Genomic DNA, 17,382 nt, shown 5'->3' with positions numbered 1-17,382 from the left:
GGTGGAAAAACTCGTGAAGTATTTGGATCCCAACGACCTGGGGAGAATCAACTTCAAGGACTTTTGCCGAGGGGTGTTCGCCATGAAAGGTGAGATCTTCTGGGGGAGGGGGTCCCAGGGGCTCCCAGGATCCTGTCTGTCTGGGAGGCTGGTGTGGCTTGGGTTTCAGCTCAGATTCCCCCTCGTGGGGGTCCCGGGAGCCCAGACTGTGTTCTGGAAGTGTTGAGTCCCCAGGGGGGGCTGAAGAGACCGGTCCTTGGGCCCCCACAGCTGCACCTGCCAGGGAAGGGCGATGCATGGCTCTGAATCTCTGCCCTGGAGTCCCATGCCTGGAGCCAGGCGACTGGACTGGCCGGACAGTCATCTCTGGCCTTCCTGGTGCCTGTTCCTTGCCCTGGAACGGCTCCCTCTTTGCTGTCCTTTCCTCTCTCTCCCTCCATCTCCTGAGGATGCTCATCTCCCTCAAGGACGATCAGACCCCTGAGGAGTTTCCCAGGACATGAGACTTCCAGTTCTAAAACCAGGACAGTTCTGGGCAAACTGGGATGGAGCTGGTCCCCTCATCTCCTGCCCTCCCTTCTGAGTTCCCTTCATTTGTTCCGTCCCCCCATCCCTTCTCCTAACTCCTCTGAATTCCGTCCTTTCTTCCCTTTGAAACCATTAGTCACTAAGTTGTGTCCCATTCTTTTGCGACCCCATGGACTGTAGCCCACCAGCCTCCTCTGTCCATGGGGTCTCCCATGCAAGAATACTGGAGTGGGTTGCCATTTCCTTCTCCAGGGACTCTTCCCAACCCAGGGATCGAACCCTTGTCTCTTGCACGGCAGGCAGATTCTTTACCACTCAGCCACCAGGGAAACCCTTAATTTACCAGAGCAGCTCACAAAACTCAGAAAAACATTTTACTTACTAGATTACCAATTTATTGCAAAAGAATACAACTCAGGAATAGTCAGATGGGAGGTGGAGCCGGGACTGGGGAAAGGTGTCGGGCAAGCATGCCTTCTGGAGGGCACCACTCTCCCCAAATCTCCACGTGTGCACCAACCTGGAAGCTCTATCACCTGGTCCTTTTGGAGTTTTGTGGAGGCTTCATTATAGTTATGACCAATTAAATCTTTGGACACTGATGATGAATCCAACCTCCAGGCCTTCTCCCCTCCCTGGACTGAAAGTTCAGTCCTCTAATCACCTGGCTGGTTCTCCTGGCGACCAGCCCCCATCCTTGGGTGGATTCACAAGTCACCTCTTTAACATAAAATGATTCCTTTTTCACTCCAACATGTAGGAAATTCCGAGGGTTTTGGGAGCTGTGAGTCAGGAACTGTTTGGTTGAAGTCCAAAATGAAGACCAAATATGTATTTCTTACAAGTCACAGTATTGCACACCTTTTTTTACATATGATTTGGGGGCATTTGCTCGGGGGAGGGAGGCCGCTGTGTGCTGAGTCAGCAGGAGGTAGCGCCTTCCTGAAGGTGGTCCTATCCTCGATGTTCTGGGGTTCGCAGGGCCGTGAAGGGTCCTGCAAACTCCGTGTGTGTTTGGAGTCCCTGGAGCCAGGCAGGCAATATGGCCTTACATCCTCTCCTCCAGGAAGGCCTCCTGGATTCTCTTTGCCCGTGGCTTGCCCTCCACATTTGGGAGTCTGTCTTCTGTGTGTTCCCTATTGAGGTTAGTCCTAATGGAAGAACATCTGGAGGGCAAGAGACTGTCTGGGCTCCCTGCACCCAGGCCTGGCCTGGCTTCTCTCCAAACTGGGTGCCCCATCTCTCTGCCTTTGAATGATCAGTTGGTCTCTTGGAGACTTGGGTTATCTGCCTCCCAGCAGCCCTACCCACCCAAGGCTCATTCATCAGGAGCAAAACTGCTGGGCTGGGCTCAAGCCCTGACCCTCCTCTGTCTGTCTGTCCATCCACAGGGTGTGAGGAGCTGCTGAAGGACGTGCTGTCCGTGGAGAGCGCCGGGACGCTGCCCTGCGCACCCGAGATCCCGGACTGTGTGGAGCAGGTCAGAGGGTGTCTGCGGCGAGGGGAGGGGAAGCCTCCAGCCGCCCACTGGCCCCGCTTGGTCTTCTTGCCTTTGCTTCACGTTTTTGGTGTCAGGGAGACACCAGAGCCCCCTCTGAGGGCCCTTTGGCTTCAAAATCAAGAAACAGATTTTGAAATTGGAGCAACGCGAGCCCCTGCAGAGGGCGGGGGAGCTGGAGCCCCTCACTGGGCACCTTCTCCCCGCTCTGCGCCCCAAGGAGAAGCCGAGTCCCAGGGGGCAAGTGTCAGCTGCTGGTCAGCAGCAGGCGGGGTGACAGTGTCTCTCTTTTCTCTGACACCAGCTGGGTGTCCATATTTTTTTCAGTTGACAGGGCCATAATACCCAGAAGCTGCCCAACAAATGGTGTTAGAGAAGGCCAAGGCTCAAAGGTGGCGGAGACCAGGTGTAGGCCAGGGCCTCCAAGGTAGGGCTTAGGGGGTTGGACCCCACGGTGGTGTGCCTGAAACAGGGGCCCGAAGGGATGAGTGAAGGGAGTGGACTCCAGGAGCCACAGAGGCCAACAGTGCGGGCTCCAGGCCTGCCTTGGGAGGGCCAGTGGATGCGGAGTGAAGATACATTTGAGCAGAGGACCCTAAAAGCAGGACAAACTTGTAGTGTCCTGGAGCTCTGGGGAGTGAGCCCCTCGTCGATTGAACAGGAAGCAAGGCAAGGAAGTGGGCCGTGAAGCCCTTCAAAACTGGGTCCGCGCTCCATTTCGGCCACTGACTAGCCTGCAAACCCAGGCATGTTACCGGCAACCCCTCTGAGCCTCAGTTCCCGCAGTTGTGAAGCAAGGCTCACCATACCTGTCTGGTGATTTCAGTGAGGAAAGTGGCTGCTAATACAAGAGAATCCCCTTCCTCCACGTGCAGTGTCTTGGAGATTCGTTTGAGAAGCAGGCTGAAATCCGCATCTTTCTTTCACCCTTGGATAGTGTTTCAAAATCATGTCAAAATAAGGACCTGCTTGTGAGGAGCTGGAGGTCAGAGGGGAACCCTGGCTGGGCTGCCAGCCGCCCAGGGGCCGGTCCTGTTCCTGCAGCCATGGACTGCTTCCACGGTCTCCACACGAGGCTGTCCACACTGGCAGGTGGAGAAGAGGGGAGAGGTGGGCCTGGAGGAGTTGGCCTCCGAGAGGGTGCTCCTCTTTTTCAAGCAGCATTGTTATTTTGTAGAATCTGGGGGTTACAGAAAAGCTGAGACCAGGTCAATGGAATCTCAGCAACCCTAACACTCCCCACAACACCTCTCTCGAGACTTTAGGTGTAAGCCTGTCCCAGTGAACTCTTTTCTGCCCCTCATGTAGGTCTGACCCGTGCAGGGGGCTCTGGTGGCTGGAGCCCAGCAAGGTGACCGCTGATCACTACATGCGCTGGGCAGCCTGGGGGGCAGCGTCTGTGACTGAGGCTCTGCTCCTCACCACGGGGTCCTGGGTGCTGGGAGGGGAGGGGGACAGTGCAAAGCCAGCCTGCTGGGCCGGTGGGCTCCCACGGGAGGGGCTGAGAAGGCCTGGGGAACGCCATGGACAGAGGAGCCTGGCTACACTCCTGGAGGCCCCGTGATGTGAATGAAGCCCTTCCTGCAGGAGCTTGGGCTCCTGCACCGTCTGGGCAGCTGTGGGGTCCATTCGGCTAAAGGCCAGGAGGGGCGAGGCCACGGCTCCTCAGGTTGGGGGAGCTGAGGCGGCCGACACGGGGCCGCGCCTCATCTTGCAGTCCTGCTCCCTCAGCGCCCTGCTGTGTCCCTCGTGTCCCCTAGGGGTCAGCTCGAGACCGACCAAGCCAGAGCGCGCCTGGATGGTTACTTGGGCTTCCCAGGTGCCACTCGGGGAGGTGGGGTTTGGGACCAAGTGTGGATGATGATGATGACACAGGGCGGTGGGACCACAGAAGCCTGTCCTCCTAGCCTTTACCCGTCCCCCCACTCTCAGGGTGGGGCAGGGACCTCATAAAATAGTGAAATGCTTTATGTTGCTGGTTGGTAAACTGATGCAAACCCTGCATCCTTAGGGCACCCCGCCCCACTCACCCCTCTTCCAGGTCCCTCAAATACCCCCCACCATTGACTGTCACCGCAGAGGCTCTGGGCCTGCTGTCCAGACAGTGTGAGTCCATCTGGGTAGGGGGCTTTTGCATCCCACCAGCCCTTTTTTCTCTCTGCTGGTGGAAAACACTCTCGCGTCCATCTGTGTCGCTGTTTATGGTGAAGGATAATATCTGGCATTTTCCTAATGTTGCCGGTCGTTCACACTGCTACTGTGGAATAGTCCCTCTTTCTCCACTTATTTGAAGCTTCACACCTTTATTGTGAGCTAAATTTCTATATAACGTGGGTCTCTTTCTGAATTCTGGTCTATTTGTATTGGTCTATTTGTCTCCCTATTTGTAAGCCAAAACCACAGTTTCAGTTACTCTTGTTTTATAGCATGATATCTGATAGAGAAAGCCTCCCTCATCATTTAAAAAAAATATTTATTTATTTATTTGGCTGCGCCAGGTCTTAGTTGGAGGATTTGGGACCTTCAATCTCTGTAGTGGCATGTGTGATTTAGTTCCCTGACCCGGGAGTGAACCTGGGTCCCCTACATTGGGAGTGTGGAGTCTTAGCCACTGGACCACCAGGGAAGTCCCGATCACTTTAAAACAAATATTTCTCTATTTTTGGCTGTGCTGAGTCTTCGTTGCCGTGTGCCACTTTTTCTAGTTTCGGCAAGTGTAGGTCTGCTCTCTAGCTGCAGTGCGAGGGCTTCTCATTGTGGCAGCTTCGCTTGTTGCAGAGCATGGGCTCTGGGCACACGGGCTTCTGTCGTTGTGGCGTGTGGGCGCAGCACTTGCGGTTCTCAGACTCCAGAACGCAGGCTAATTAGTTGTGGCTCACGGGCTCAGTGGCCCCTCGGCATGTGGACCTTCCCGGACCAGGGACTGAACCCATGTCTCCTGCATTGCAAGGCGGATTCTTAACCACTGACCACAACGGAAGCCCTCTGTCATTCTCTGTTTAAAATGTTTTTTGGAAAAAAATAAAATAAAATGTGTTTTGTTATTCTTGTATATTTTCTCTTCCAGAATACTTTTTTTTTTCCCAAAATTCATTTTAAATCCCATTAGAGATTTTGTTTGAAATTTGTACATCAGTGGAAGGGAACTGTTATTTTTGGGTTTTTTTCCAATTTTGAATTCTCTCATCCAACAACATAGTATATCTCTTCATTTTTATGTCATTCAGGAAAATGCTACAATTTTCTCAAATAGGCATTGCTCCGTTTCTTCCAAGGGTGACTCTATTTTGGAGTTTCTATTTCTGTTACATGTAGAATCTTTTTGCCATGATATTTTCTAATTGGTTATGGCTAAATGTCTAGCAGACCTCTTGGTTTTGGATGTTAAACTTGTCATAACAACCTTACTAAACTTTTTTACTAGTTCTAATGGTTCATTTACAAACCATTTTCTAGTCTGCCTAATCTATATAACAATGCAGTCATATTCTTTTTTTCTACATAAATTTAAATGGTTACATATTTCATTGCAAGAAGACAATCAAATTTATTTACCAGTTCCTTATTATTGGTTTTATATATATATACTTTTATATATGTATGTATATGAAAGTGTTAGTCTTTCAGTTGTGTCGGATTCTTTGCAATCCCATAAACTGTAGCCCTCCTGGCTTCTCTGTCCATGGAGTTCTCCAGGCAAGAATACTAGTGTGGACTGTCATTCCCTTCTCCAGGGCATCTTCTCTGACCCAGGGATCAAACCCCGGTCTCCTGCGTTGCAGGCAGATTCTTTACCAGCTGAACTACCAGGGAAGCCCTGGGCTTCCTGTTATAATCATTATATAATCTTTCCTGTAGCTAAACTGTTCCCCGTTGTTTTAGAGTAGGACAAAGGTTGCCAAACTACAGTTCCCATGGGCCAAGTCTAGCAGCCTGCTTTTGTAAATAAAGTTTTATTGGAACACGGCCACACCCATCATCTGCTCACTTGTTTGGCTGCTTTCCCACCACAGTGTGGAGCTGAGTGGCTGCTACACGGCCTAAAATATTTACTATCTGCCCTTTACAGAAAAGGTTTACTGAACTTTTTTATATTATTTATTTGTTTATCTTTGGTGGTGCTGGGTCTTCGTTGCTACACAGGCTTTTCTCGAGTTGTGGTGAGCGGGAGCTGCGCTCTAGTTGTGGTTTAAGGGCTTCTCATTGTGGTGGCTTCTCTTGTTGCAGAGCACGGGCTCTAGGACATGTGGGCTTCAGTAGTTGCGGTTCCTGGGCTCTAGAACACAGGCTCAGTAGTGGTGGCACACAGGATTAGTTGCTCTGCGGCATGTGGGATCTTCCCGGACCGGGGATCAAACCTGTGTGTCCTGCAGCAGCAGGCGGAGTCTTTACGACTGAACCATCAGAGGGACCCATTTACCAGTCTTTAAAATAAATTCTGATAGGTGGAAACTCTTTCATCCAAAACATGCAAATCTTAGAATTTCTCATACATCTGTCAAATTCCTTTCCAGAAAAGTTATGTCAATTAATCTTTCTTCAGGATTCTGTCAGATTCCTCCTACTCTTGGATACTGGCTGTTCTGCTTTCTCAGATCTTTCTCATTTGAGAGGCTAAAATTAGGACTGCTCTTTTGAATCATAATATGGTTTAACTTCTTATATTGCCTTTATCGGTCACCAGGAGTTCTTTTGTTCATTAACTGGCAGCCCACATTCTTCACCCTCGCTTCTGTGGATGTATTCATTTCCATTGCTTTAAAAGAACTAGAAATATTAACTTTTGGACATACACCACAAATATTTTTTCAGCTTGTCATTTATTTTTAACTTTGTTTATGACAGCAAGTTTAGAAGATTTTTATAGCCAACTCATTAATCTTTTCCGTTGTGGCTTCCGCCTTTGATGTAATACTTAGAGAGCTTTCCTACCCAAGGTTGTGACACTTTTCCGTTTTATTTTTATTTTATGTGTTTGGTTTTTATATTTAAAGCTTTGATTCACAGAGTGAATGTTGATGTCTATGGTAAGATCGGGATCCAATTTTCCTTTTTAATCTCAGCCCCTCTCCTGCCCACTTCACCTCACAGGTGAGAAGTTCTTTACAGAGTTATACTTAAGGGGTCCCTGGAGGGCAAAACAGACTGGGGTTTGCTGGGAATCAGGTCTTCCGCCTGAGCCCAAACTGGCTCATAATCAGAAGGAGCTTTGGCAAACTCGTCTTTTTTCTTTTTTTAATATTTATTTATTTGACTGTGCCAGGTCTTAGCAGCACGGGGGATCTTTGATCTTAGTTGCCACATGCAGGATCTAGTTCCCCGACCAGGGATCAAACCAAGGCCCCTGGCACTAGGAGCGTGGCGTCTGAGCCACTGAACCATCACGGGAGTCCCCGAGCTTCAGTCTTGCCCGCACAGGTTTTAAATATCTGTCCTGAACTTCTCTGCCAAACTGGGGGTGTGTCCAACCTGAAGGTCCAAGTCCACCATTGCTTAATTTCATCCAGTCTAAAGCAAGCATTTCTAAAACCACTGGCAACAACCATACTTTTCACTTCTAAAAATACTTTTCCTGACAAACAGCGCTCTGATTCAGCGATGCTGATGAAGGTGTGGGTGGTGGCCGTGCTCACACTGGTGAGGGAGAGGGAGGAGGCTGCTTCCGAGCTCACGGAGGGGCCTGGTCTGATCCTCTCCGCTTATACATGGCCCCGGTGTGTGTGTGTTTTCTGTTTCAACACCTTCCTCCTTCCAAAGGAAAGAATAATTTACTTATCACAAGCCCGAGAATTTCTGTAAGAATAAAAAGATCCTTGAGTCATATCTTTGAGAAGAAACTAAATTCTGATTAACCCAAAGGCGGCTGGGACCAAAGAAGAAGCGATGTTGATGACCTTTACTGTTTGTTCCCTGGCCTGTCCTGGACCATCTGTCCCCCGTCTTCTGCCCCGACCATCCCTGCCTTAGAAAGGCTGGGCTAGGCCAGTCTTGTAAGTCCAACTTCCAGGACATCTTGAACTCCATCTTCTGCCTTCACGAATGCATGCTTAGTCACTCAGTCGAATCCGACCCTTTGTGACCCAGTGGACTGTAGCCCTCCAGACTCCTCTGTCCATGGAATTCTCCAGGCAAGAATACTGGAGTGGGTAGCCATTCCCTTCTCCAGGGGATCTTCCCGACCCAAGGATCAAACCTGGGTCTTCTGCATTGCAGGCAGATTCTTTACCATCTGAGCCACCAGGGAAGCCTCCACCTCCTGCCTACTCCAGTCTTAATGCTCAAGTTCACACCTGCTTTTAGAACTTAGATTCACTGAGTTAGAGTTTGAGCAAACTTGAGGGAGTGACTACTTATATCTTGTCTTTTTAAATCTGAGCAGAAGGGGAAAGGTTTGGTTTTACTATCCTGTAGGGTATTAGCCAGGTTCATAACTAAATTGGCCATCTCTCAGCATCCTTTCTTTAAAAAATATGTATATGTATTATATGTATTAAATATACATATATTAAACATTAAAATATTTATGTTTGTATTACATATAAAATATATTTGTTATATATTATAATATATTATATATATATACATTTAATTTCTTTGTTTGGCTGCCTTAGGTCTTAGTTGTGGCACAGGGGATCTTTGATCTTCATTGTGGCATGTGGGATCTTTAGTTGTGGCATGCAAACACTTACTTGCGGCATGTGGGATCTAGTTCCCTGACCAGGGATTGAACCCATGACCCCTGCATTGGGAGCGCAGGCTCTTAGCCACTAGACCATTAGGAAGTCCCCTCAGCATCGTTTCTTTCATTGACTATACATACTTTGATCTCTCCTGTTCTCCTCTGAAGCAGCTATCTCAGCCTGCTGGTTCCCTCACTGATGAGTTAAGTAAATTTTTGACACAGGTAACTGGGAAAACACACATATACACAATGACTTAAGGACAGACGTTAGTTCACGCATACAGTCACATCAGGATGGGCACTAGTTCTCAGAAACAGCACCGTCTAAACAAACAGTTCTTAAGCCAGGCTTCAAGCTGGAGTCATGCATTGCATGCCTGCCCAGTCGTGTCAGACTCTTTGCAACCCCGTGGACTGTAGCCTGCCAGGCTTCTCTGTCCATGGGATTCTCCAGGCAAGAATACTGGAGTGGGTTGCCATTTCTTCTTCCAGGGGATCTCCCCCACCCAGGGATCAGAGTCTCCTGCATTGGCAGGAGGATTCTTTACCACCAGCAACACCTGGGGTCATGCAGAATGCTTTCAAAACATACTAATACCTTGGTCCCTCCTCCCAGAGATTCTAATTCATTTAGTCTGGGGACGGGTCCACTCATCTGTTTTTAAAAGCTCCCCAAGTAATTAGAATGCACACCTGATATTGAAAACCAAGGATCTACAGCAGGAAGTCTCGATGCCGCAGTATATTAGAATTCCCTGGAAGCTTTTATGATTCCAGATGCCCAGCTGTCCCTCAGATCAATGGGCCCAGAACCTCTCAGGGTGGGACCCAGGCGTCAGCACTTTCTAAAGCTCCTCAGGGGATTCCATGAAGCGGTGACCCGTACAGCATCCTGGATTCTCGTCAGCTCACATCAATACTTTCCCTGAGGATGGAATGCAGGGGCTAGGGTGGGGGGGGGGGGCGGGTGTGGGGGGTGGGGAGAAGAGTTTTATACCTTGAAAATGGCCAGTGCCTGGCACAGCGCCTGTGTTCAGATGCCGGCTGCCCTTCTCACGTGCTCCTCCCAGAAGTAACCTCTTGGGAGAGTGGTTTGGGACCGCAGGGCCCTGGTGGGAGGTGTCCGTCCCCTACAGAGCCAGGCTGCCTGGGTGCTCAGGCCCCAGGGAAGGGAACATTCTTGGTGGCCAGTGAGCCATGACGGCTTTCCCTCAGAGAGGCCTGCGAGGACCCACGGGGAGCAGGGCGGGGCTCCACGGGTCAGAGCCGAAACAGGAATCTCATGTAGAGAGAGGGTTTCTCATTGCAAGAGTTCTTCATCTGCGACCCAGTTTTGAAAACCTCTGAGAGCTCAGGGCGCCCCGCAGAAGGTGCGAGAACAGAGGGCAGATCACACTGACAGAGACCCCGCAAACGTGCTTGTCCTCCCACTTTCAGCAAAGCTGTGAGCGAGCAGCACAGTGAGAACCCACAGATCCGGCGCCCTGCATTCACCACTGGTGAGCGTGTTGGCAGTTTTCCTTCTGTGCATCTGTGTGTGTCTCTGGGCACACACTTGGGGTGCCCGGGGGGGCTCGTCTGTTTGAGAGCTAGTCGCTGACATTATGACCACTTCATCCTTAAACGCTTGACCCTCCCTCAGACTCTCCTCCATAACCACAACGCAGTCATCAGCCTTGGGTGATATAGCAATATATTATCTAACGTAAACTCCATGTTTATTTTTTTGCTTGTGATGAAGGCTGCTGCTTCTGTTTTAATTTGTTTGGCTGTGCCGGGTCTTCGTTGCAGCACCCAGGATCTTCAATCTCCATTGCAGCATGTGGGATCTAGTTCCCTGACCAGGGGTCAAACCCAGGCCCCCTGCATTGGGAACGTGGAGTCTAAGCTACTGCACCACCAGGAAAGTTTCTTCCCAATGTATTTATAGCTTTTCTTTTTGAACTCAGATCCAAGTGTTACATTTAGTTGTCGTGTCTGTTTAGACTTGGTTAATCCAGAATAATTTACCAGACTTTTGCTCTCTATGCACCATCACCTCCGAGCCCCCAAAAGCACGTCTCCCCACTGATTTTGCCTTTGGCTCCAGACTCTCGTATGGAAATGCTGGGCACCCTGTGCTAATGTCTAGTGGGTGTTTCACACATGTCTGGCACTAAGCCCTTTGATCCAGATCCATCCTCTCAGCCCTCTAAAACCTTCCCCATCTCAGGACCTGGCACCGCCACCCACCTGATTGCTCAGACCAAGGACTGAGTCGTGGCCACTGTCTCTCCTTCCTTCCATAGCCAAACTGTCCACAGGCCTGCTGGGTTTTACTTCCAGGATATGTCCCGAGGTGACGGCTTCTTTCCGCCTCCATATTACACCCTATCAGAGCATCACACCACCCCCCACCTCGTCCCTGCACTGTCACTCACTTGCCTTTCTCCACGCAGCAGCCAGAGTGTCCTCTCAAACTCTTAAATCAGGTCCTACAACTCCCTCACTGAAGAGGTTCCGATCACTTGTTATCTGAGGGTCAGATTCTAAACCCTGACTTCCCACTGTGACCTAGCAGCTTTCACTTTTGCCTGAACCTCTGACCTGCTCCCCTCCCACCCTCCCCGTGATCCTCACTGTTGCAGCCACACTGGCCTGTTTTCTGTTCCTCAAACCCCGGAAGCCAGTTCCTTTCCTCTGCCTTGCAATTATTTCTACCTCCAACCCTCATCCTCAAGTCTTTGCACAACCATGCTGTGTCCTTCAAGGGTCAGCACAAGTGTCAGCTCTTCAGAGAAGCCTTCCTTGCACACTCATCTCAAGGAACGCGCTCTACACCCCGTCCACTGTCACTGACATAACACCCTGCTTGTCTGCACTGTTTGCCGCGATCTTAACCGTCTGGGTCTTGTCTGTCTCCGCCACGTGGGCGGGGCGCTGTGCCTTCCACGTGGAGCACGGTGCTGTCACGGAGCAGCTGGCAGTACCTGTTGTGCAGATGCATCTCAGCAATGCCAGGTCAGCTCTGCCAGGGAGGGGCGGGCGGGTTTCCTCCCACCTGGGAGCAGTTGAGAGGCGCCCTCTCCAGGCCAAAGGGTGTAAAAACCACACTTCGGTGCGGCGAGGGGAGGTAGAGGGGTCAGGAACGGAAAAGGGGCTGTTTGTTCTGCCCCCGCACCTAGACTCTGAAACGCTAATGTGTACAGGGCTTCCCTGGTGGCTCAGACAGTAAAGAATCTGCCTGCAATGCAGGAGACCCAGGTTCCATCCCTGCGTTGGGAAGATCCCCTGGAGAAGGAAGTGGCAACCCACTCTTTCCCGGAGAATTCCACGAACAGAGGAGCCTGGTGGGCTCCATGGACTTGCAAAGAGTTGGACATGACTGAATGGCCAATACTTTCACTTTCTTTCATTTTCTCTGCCTCTGCACCGGGGCTCTGAACCTCTAATATGCATATGAATCACTCGAGGGGCTTGACAGTGCAGATTCTGATCCACACAGCTCTGGGGTCACCCAACTGTGCGTCTCCTACAAGCTCCACCATGGTGGTGACCTGGTGGGGGACCACACCAACCGTGCTTTTGGTACCTTTTGGGTCCGAACCCCTCCTTCCCCCCGCCTCCCCGTCCCTTCAGGGCCTTGGGAAGATGTGGAAAGAAAGAGCCTGGAGGTGCCCCCATTGCTTCTCTCCCTCCCACCCTCTGCCAGGAAGTGTTGTTTCTAGCAGTCGCCATCACCTCCGCCCGTGCTGAGGCGCGTGGTGTCTGTCTCCACATGTCTGCTACCGTTACAGACAGGACACGCTCTCCCGGGAGCAGCTTAGCCGCCTGCTCCATCACTGCTCTCTTTTCTCTCTGAGCTCCTTTCCTTAAGCAGACTCCTGGGGTCTCTGTGTCTGGGGGAAGTCACTGCCCTGGTGCAGGATGGCACAGCTGAGCAGGCTGAGAATCGGGCGATGGAGGGATTCCCAAGCTTCGGCTCCAACTGGCTTCCCAGGTGGCACAGTGATAAAGAATCTGCCTGCCAATCCAGAAAACGCAGATTCCATCCCTGGGTGGGGAAGATCCCCTGGAAGAGGAAATGGCAACCTGCTCCAGTACTCTTGCCTAGAGAATCCCATGGACAGAGGAGCCTGGTGGACTACAGTCCATGGGGTCGCAAAGGGCCAGACACTGCTGAGCACTCATGCATTTGCACTTGTAGGCACCCTAGGGGCAGGCTTGATCAGCCCCGAAGGCAAAGGGCTAAGTTAACCTTGGGAAGAGCGTGGGCTTTGGGGTCTGAGGGGCCTGGATTTGAATCCTGACCCTGTTACTTACTAGTGGACCACCCTGAGCAAACTACTTAACGTCTCTGAGCCTCAGTTTCCTTTGTTTATGGCTGCACTGGAGGGGTTACTCACTCATTGCAGAGCATGGGCTCTAGGGCCACAGTCTCAATAGCTGTAGCTGGCTGGCTCCAGGCTTGAGTGGGCTTCAGTAGTTGTGGCGCATGGATGTAGTTGCCTAGGGCATGTGGGATCTTCCCAGAGCAGGGATCAAATCCAGGTCCCCTGCACTGACAGATTCTTAACCACTTGACTACCAGAGAAGTCCCACGTCTCACCTTCTTCCTTTGCTAAATTGGTGTCTTCTGCACAGGGTTACTGTAAAAACAAAAAATGAGAATGCATGCAAAGCACTCAGTACAGTGCCTAGAAAATGCTGGAATCTCTGAGCTCACAGTGCCTAGACTGGGAGACTTGAATGCCTTTTGCCCCAGGGTTGCTGTTTGGTGATGCTTGGGTCCCAGACTTCCTTCCACACTAGCATCCCAGAAATTCAGCCCCTGGGGCTTGGGCCCAGCCCAGTGTCAGACCCTTCTCCCAGGGTAGGGAGGGCTCCAGGGCCTGAAAACCACACCTGCTGAGTCCGAGGGAAAAAAACAAACATTTTGTAAGGGATATCAGCTGTTCCCTTTCCTGACCAGGGCAGTAAAAATGACTGAACATAATACAAGACACTGCAGGAAGTCTGACTCTCGAGGGAACTTTCTGTGGGCTCTGTGGGGGTCCCCTGTTGGCTGATGACTCTCCCCCAGGCTTCCCTGATTGTCAGCACGGGACAGAAGGGTAGGAGGGAGACTGCGCAAGTCCCTGCCTCAGAGCCTCGCCCAGCCCCTGCTTCGTTGCTCTTGTTCAGTCTCTAAGTCTTTGCCACCCCGTGAACGACAGCACGACAGGCTTCCCTGTCCTTCGCCATCTCCCAGAACTTGCTCAGACTCATGTCCATTGAGTTGATGATGCCGTCTGACCATCTCACTCTCTGTCGTCCCCTTCTCCTCCTGCCCTCAATCTTTCCCAGCATCAGGATCTTTTCTAATGAGTCGGCTCTTCGCATCAGGTGGCCAAAGTATTGGAGCTTCAGCATCAGTCTTTCCAGATCAGATCTGCTGTGTACATACTCGCTGCATCTGGTTGGATAGAGGGGGCTGCTGTGACCACAGGGCTGGGCAGCTGAGCATCTTCTCAACACTGACACTGTGGCTCCATTCAGAACCCGTTTAGAACGGCTGCCTTTACCACTCCCGGCCTGGGCTTTTTCTGGTGCTGTAACTTGGAATTTTCTTGCTTTCCTCAAGGAAATTTTTATTATTTTATTTTTTATTTATTTATTTATTTTTTACTTTTATTTGCATTTATTTTCTGCGGCATTTATTCCCCGGGCCATAAGTTTTTGTTTCTTCAGTTTCTTCTGGGATATCTTTTTCTCCTGTGCAACCTTCTCTTCTGGTTTAGGAACAATCTGTTCTTTTTCAGTAAGGATCATCTCAATGTGGCAGGGAGAGCTCATGTAGGGGTTGATCCGACCTGCGCCGCATCTTGGGGGCTTTGTTCACTTGGATGTGCTCAATGACCAGAGAATCTACATCTAAGCCCTTAAGTTCAGCATTACTCTCTGCATTTTTGAGCATGTGTAGTAAAAATTCAGCACTCTTTTTGGGCCACCGACCCTGCATCCAGCCCCACTGTTTGGCCTGTGCACACCTACCAACTCCACCATTGTAACGACGGAATGGCACACATTGCTTCTTTAAAGTGACATCCTTCAGATACTTGGTGGCTTTTCGGATATGCATACCCTTTATGGCCTGGGCAGTCTCACGAGTGTTCTTAAAGTGAACACGAAGATTTGAACCTCTTGATTTGCATGATTTTGTGGGGTTTTCTGGGTCGAGTGAATAGCGCACCATTTTTAAGGGTCAGCTCAGGCCGCTTACAGGAAAAGCCTCAAGGAAATTTTTAATCTGGGCTGAACAGACCCCTGAGATGAGTGAGGGGTTTGGCACCCAGGCAGAGGCTTGTCAGGACCTTTATCTGCTGCAGTGAACATCAGCTGTGGCCTGGAAGGAATCATACTTCCCTCCACCGAGAGTTCAGTCCTGAATTTATAGGCAGAAGCTCAGCCCAGAAGAGTGATATGAGAGAACATTTTCCTGAGGACACACTAACCCTCATTCCTTTAGACTTTCCGCTCCTGGTATCCAGTTCCACGTCAGAAAGCGCTGTTTCATCTTACCTTCTTGCAGAAACCTCTTCACAGACGTGCATTTTTGTTTTTATTCCCTTGGCTCAGTGGAAGGCAATGCTGAGCAGCTTATTTCTTCAACCTCCTTAAAATTGCTGCTGGAAACTTTATCCAGTTTGCCATTTTGCACGATTTGATCTTGTGTGTGTGTGTGTGTGTGTGTGTATGTATTTTAGGATTTTTGCACCAGAGAAAAAGTCTCTCCTGATGAACTGATTTCCTTCTTACATCAGATTATGAGAATCATGCTGTAACTACAGACTTGCTTTCCCTTTTTTTTGTCTTGGTCATTAGAAAACTTACAGCCAATGGTGAATCAGCTTTTCATTTACTTATTTACCTGCTTTTTCTGTAGGGCTTATTTTTATCTTTTTAAAGCCCAACTGTGAGTGTCTTTTATTGTAAATAATTTCACAGATGTCGACCACAACAAAAAAATAAGAAGTACCCCCCCCCAAAAAAAAAATGAGTTCGGATTCAGTAAGAAGAGACTAATTGAAAGGATTATTTCAAGGGAGGGGGAAAAGAAACTCTCAATGTTGAGGAAGCTCTGCAAGCGTCTCAGGAAAGAGTTAGGCAAGAGGAGATTTCTTTACAGGAGGAATAAACAGAGGAAGAACCTCTGCGGGGTAGGGGCCACAGGGCAGCTTGGCCCTCAGGGTGGATCTGAAGCCAGCCTCTGCTTGGAGAACTGTTGAGAAGGGCCTGCCTGCTGACTCAGCAAGGGTGGCCGGAGTTCACAGTTCACAGCTCCCCTTTGATGTTGAAGGGATGCTTCATCAGAGTCTGGCTAACAAGCATTTTGTTCTGTTGGTCGTGTGGACCAGCAGTTCAAGAATGGAGATTTGGAGGGTGGGCCCCATTGGTTCCTGCTTCCCTCCGTCTAGACTGTGCGCTCCCGGGGCGGGAGTCCAGCCTCCCTGATCGCCCTGCGCTGCCCAGTCCTGGGCCTGAGCGAGTTCCTCGGTTAGTGTTCACTGACTGGCTGAATGAGGGCCTTCCTGGAGTCGGGAGCTCACCTCTCTGGAAGGTGCAGGAACAAGCAGACTGCACCCACCCGCTCCCTGAGGGACCCCAGCCCTGGGCCGTGGCCCCTGCCCCCTTTCCTGAGGGGTCCCTAGCTCCCCCACCCCCTCCCCCTTCTCTAGAAGGTGCCTGACTCCAGGCCAGCACTGCCGATTCCCACCCACCCCCTCTCCTGGGGGCAAGGAGGAGGAGAGGGTGGGGAGGTGGGGGAAGGACACAGACCCAGAGGGAGCAGCAAGGCTGCAGCCTAGGAGTGGGAGCCGGGCCGGGCAGGGCCCCCTTCTGCCTGCTGGCGGGCCGGACCTCCCCCCGCCCCGCTGCCAGGATGCCTCCTCTCTCAACTTGTCCTGTCTGTGCCGGGATGCCCTGTCTTTTCTCTCTCCCCTCCTTCTCTCTCTGGTCTCTCTCCAGCCCATCTCTCTCTGGCCCTCTGATCTCTCCTATCACTTGGAGTTGGCCCCAGATCTTGGCAGGAACCAGATACAAGGGCAGGGCTGGGGCAGGAGGGATGGAATGTCAAACCTGCAAAGGCTGTTTTCTTATCTAATCTCTCATCACTACCCCCTCCTGTCTACTCAGACCAACCCTGCCAAGGAGGTACCATTACACCCATTTTACTGGTGAGGAAGCTGAGGCACAGATGACAATTAAGTAGCTTGCCCACGGTCTCAGGACTGCAGTGTGCAGAGCCAGGACTTGAATCTGCACCTGTTTGGCCCCCGGTCCCGCAGATAGCCAGCTCTGCGTCCACTTTTCCTGAGGCTTCTCGAGTTTCCCAGGCCTCTCCTCACTTCCCTGACCCTGGTCTGGGAGAAAGGACCAGAGAGGTTTTCTTAGGACCAAAGGTAACTTGTTTGAAATATCTCCATTGCTGAAGGACAATCTTTACTCAAAAAAAAAAAAGAGAAAGAAATGAAGTTTGGGGGATGAGGGTTAGGCTGGGCTGGGGAGAGGAGGCAGAAGAATTCCCCCAGCCACTCCTACTTCGTTGGGCGCTCTGAAGTGACCTCTGACCTGCACATCAGTAATATCAGTAGCGTTGGTGCTCAGTCGTGTCTGACTCTTTTGCAACCCATGGACTGTAGCCTGCCAGTCTCCT

General features: G+C 50.8%; 1 protein-coding gene and 1 pseudogene across 3 annotated transcripts in view; one reads left to right on the top strand and one right to left on the bottom strand.

The window, feature by feature from the left end:
- Window positions 1-17,382, top strand: part of RAB11FIP4 (RAB11 family interacting protein 4) — a 103,678-nt gene that overhangs the window by 29,184 nt on the left and 57,112 nt on the right. Inside the window, exons 2-3 of one of the 2 annotated variants that reach the window (XM_043903115.1) lie at window positions 2-89; window positions 1,920-2,008. In XM_043903115.1, the coding sequence (XP_043759050.1) occupies window positions 2-89; window positions 1,920-2,008 (177 nt within the window). Of the gene's footprint in view, window position 1; window positions 90-1,919; window positions 2,009-10,070; window positions 10,208-17,382 lie in introns of those variants that run through there. The other variant, XM_043903117.1, reaches the window with a different exon arrangement.
- Window positions 14,358-14,957, bottom strand: LOC122695664 (annotated as a pseudogene). The gene has a single exon (XR_006341458.1). The product of XR_006341458.1 is annotated as a 60S ribosomal protein L17-like (transcript).

The sequence above is a fragment of the Cervus elaphus genome, chromosome 5 (genome assembly GCF_910594005.1).
Source record: "Cervus elaphus chromosome 5, mCerEla1.1, whole genome shotgun sequence".
In the NCBI taxonomy this organism is placed as follows: Eukaryota; Metazoa; Chordata; class Mammalia; order Artiodactyla; family Cervidae; genus Cervus; species Cervus elaphus.
The sequence above is the reverse complement of the archived record's forward strand: the minus strand, read 5'-3'. Positions and strand labels throughout refer to the sequence as shown.